Genomic DNA, 2,968 nt, shown 5'->3' on the forward strand with positions numbered 1-2,968 from the left:
ATCTTTCATGTTTCTTATTAAAACCCTAAAAGATAACTCATAATCAATAACAAGACCCTTTATTGCAATTCCTAGGGAGAACGACCCGAGGTTTAAATACTTCGGTTAATAATTTTAGGGGTTTGTTTTAGTGACAAACAATCTTTTGTATGAAAGGATTATTGCTTGGTTTAGAAACTATACTTCGACGAGATTTCATTTGTGAAATTCTAAACCGTCAAAAATTCATTCATCAAGACTCTAAATGGGCAAGTGAATGAGGTCTTCTCTTGATCCATGAGGTCAACTACTATTTGATTGTAACCAGAATATCCATCAAGAAAACAATAGTAGGCATGGCCAGCTAGTTTTTCAAGCATTTGGTCAATAAAAGGGAGAGGAAAGTGATCCTTGCATGTGACATCATTCAGCCTCCTATAATCAATGCATATCCTCCACCCTGTCACTGTTCTTGTTGGAATGAGTTCATTCTTTTCGTTGACAATGACAGTCATGCCACCTTTCTTGGGTACCACTTGAACCGGACTAACCCATGGGTTGTCAGAGATGGGGTAAATAATCCCATCTTTACATAATTTCATCAGTTCCTTTTGAACAACTTCTTTCATTGTAGGATTTAATCTCCTCTGAGGTTGGACCACTGGTTTAGAATTCTCCTCCAAGAGTATTTTGTGCATGCATATGGCAGGGCTTATGCCTTTCAAGTCATCAATGGTCCATCCCAAGGCATCTTTGTGGGCTCTCAATACAACAAGAAGCTTCTCTTCTTCTTCTCCACTCAAGGTAGAGTTGATGATTACTGGGAATTTATCTTCTTCACCAAGGAATGCGTATTTAAGATGAGGAGGCAAAGGTTTCAACTCTTGTTGTGATGCACCTTCACGCTTGGCTTCAACTGGTTTTTCTAGTGCTTGTGTTTCTTCATATTCTCCCTTTTACATGTCTTTGATCTCCTCTGGTTGGTTTACCACAAGAACTTCTTCAACCAAGGTGTCCACCACATCAATTCTCATGCAATTCTCTTTCTCTATAGGGTATTGCATGGCCTTGAAAACATTGATAACTATTTGTTCCTCATGTACCCTGAGAACCATCTCCCCTTTCTCAACATCAATAATCACCCTAGCAGTGGCTAGAAAGGGTCTACTAAGAATGACTGAGTTATTTCCTTCCTCATCCATGTCCAAAACCACAAAATCGGCTAGGAATATGAAGTTTCCAACCTTCACTAAGAGATTCTCCACTACCCCATTTGGTATTTTGAGAGATCTGTCAGCAAGTTGTAGTAACATCCTTGTAGGTTTAACCTCTTCTATCATCAATTTCTTCATCATGGCTAGAGGCATTAGGTTAATGTTTGCTCCTAGGTCACAAAGTGATTTGTCAATAGCCATGTTTCCAATTGTGCATGGGATAAGGAAGCTTCCTGGATCTTTGAGTTTTGGTGGGAGCCCTTTTTGAATGATATCACTACACTCTTGAGTAAGAAGCACTATTTTCTTCTCTTGCCAGCTTCTCTTCTTAGTGATTAGTTCTTTAAGAAACTTTACATATAATGGCATCTGCTCCAAAGCTTCGACTAATGGAATGTTAATTTTAAGTTTCCTAAAGATTTCCAAAAATTTTGGGAATTGTTGGTCCCTTGCTTCTTTGTGTAGCCTCTGTGGGTAAGGCAGTTTGGGTATATAAGGCTTTACTCCTTCTTTCTTGTCCTCTAGTTGTGGATTCAAAATTTCCTTGTCCTTTTTAGAGGTTGATGCCTTTTCATCTTTTTTGTTGTCTATTGTGCTCTCCTCTTCAGACTTTGCTTCTTCCTCATTGATGCTCCTTGTGTCTTTTTCCACTATCTTGCCACTCCTCAGCTTCATAGCTTTACACTCTTCCCTTGGGTTGGGGATTGTATCACTTGGTAGAGTATTGGTTGGCCGTTCAGCTTGTTTGGCTAGTTGTCCCAATTGTCTCTCAAGGTTCCTCATGGTGGCTTCATGTCTCTCTTGTCCTTTAATCAAGGTCTCTTGCCCCTTGGCCAGGCATTGAGTGATCTGAGCAAGTGATTGTGTGTTTTGGGTGAAGGCTTGTAAGGCTGCCTCAAGACTTGAAATTCTGGTTTCATGATGGTCAATGGGTGATATGATAAGGTATGATTGTTGTTGCTGGAAGTTTTTTGGAGCATTAGGGTGGGCATTTTGTGAGTTGAATGATGGTGTGGAGAAGTTATAAAAGGGGAGACTTCTCTTCTATTAGGAAGTCCCAGGTTACATTCCATTAGGGGGATTCCATTAGGGAATTCTATACAAATTTACATTCCATATTCCATGAGCAACTAATCCTCCATTGTTAAGGTTAGGAGCTCTGTCTATTTGTATGGATTGATATTTTTTATTGCTTTTTCTATTTTAATTTATGTATGGATTTATAATTTAGAATTGTTTTTTGCTCTTTATTTTATGAATTTGGGTGGAACGGAAGTATGACCCTTTTTCTATTTGAGTTCCTGTAAAACTTGGAAAAGCTCTTTACTTGAACAACAGCTTGAAAACATATTCTCCTAAATTTTAATTATCTGGATTTAATAGGATACGTGACATATAATCCTTTTATTTTTGGGTAATTAGAGTTTTTGTGGCATATAAACTGGAATTTGATCATGTAGCTTCTAATTGGAATTAATTGACCAAGGAATTGGCAGTTAATGAATTTTAGAGGAGATTAGAAAGATCTAAGGAATTAGGGTCTAGTCACATATAGTTTGCCATAAATTAAATCCTACATAATTAAAATAGTTAGTAAGAAAAGTTAATCCGGAAAACAAGATAACTCTGAAGCCTTAACTATTTCCCCATATATATTTCACAGCTCATTTACTGCTTGCTTTCTGAAATTATTAATTACTTTTTAATGCTCTTTGAACATTCAAACACTATTTTCTGTTTGCCTGACTAAGCCTATCACTCAATAACTGTTGCTT

General features: G+C 37.5%; 1 protein-coding gene across 1 annotated transcript; it reads right to left on the reverse strand.

Annotated features, from left to right (window-relative positions):
- Positions 1-935: 935 nt before the first annotated feature.
- Positions 936-1,976, reverse strand: LOC107493727 (uncharacterized). Its single transcript, XM_016114784.1, has one exon. It carries the CDS (start codon positions 1,974-1,976, stop codon positions 936-938), a length of 1,041 nt encoding a protein of 346 aa, XP_015970270.1.
- Between the last annotated feature and the right edge of the window lie 992 nt (positions 1,977-2,968).

The sequence above is a fragment of the Arachis duranensis genome, chromosome 6 (assembly GCF_000817695.3).
Source record: "Arachis duranensis cultivar V14167 chromosome 6, aradu.V14167.gnm2.J7QH, whole genome shotgun sequence".
In the NCBI taxonomy this organism is placed as follows: domain Eukaryota; kingdom Viridiplantae; phylum Streptophyta; class Magnoliopsida; order Fabales; family Fabaceae; genus Arachis; species Arachis duranensis.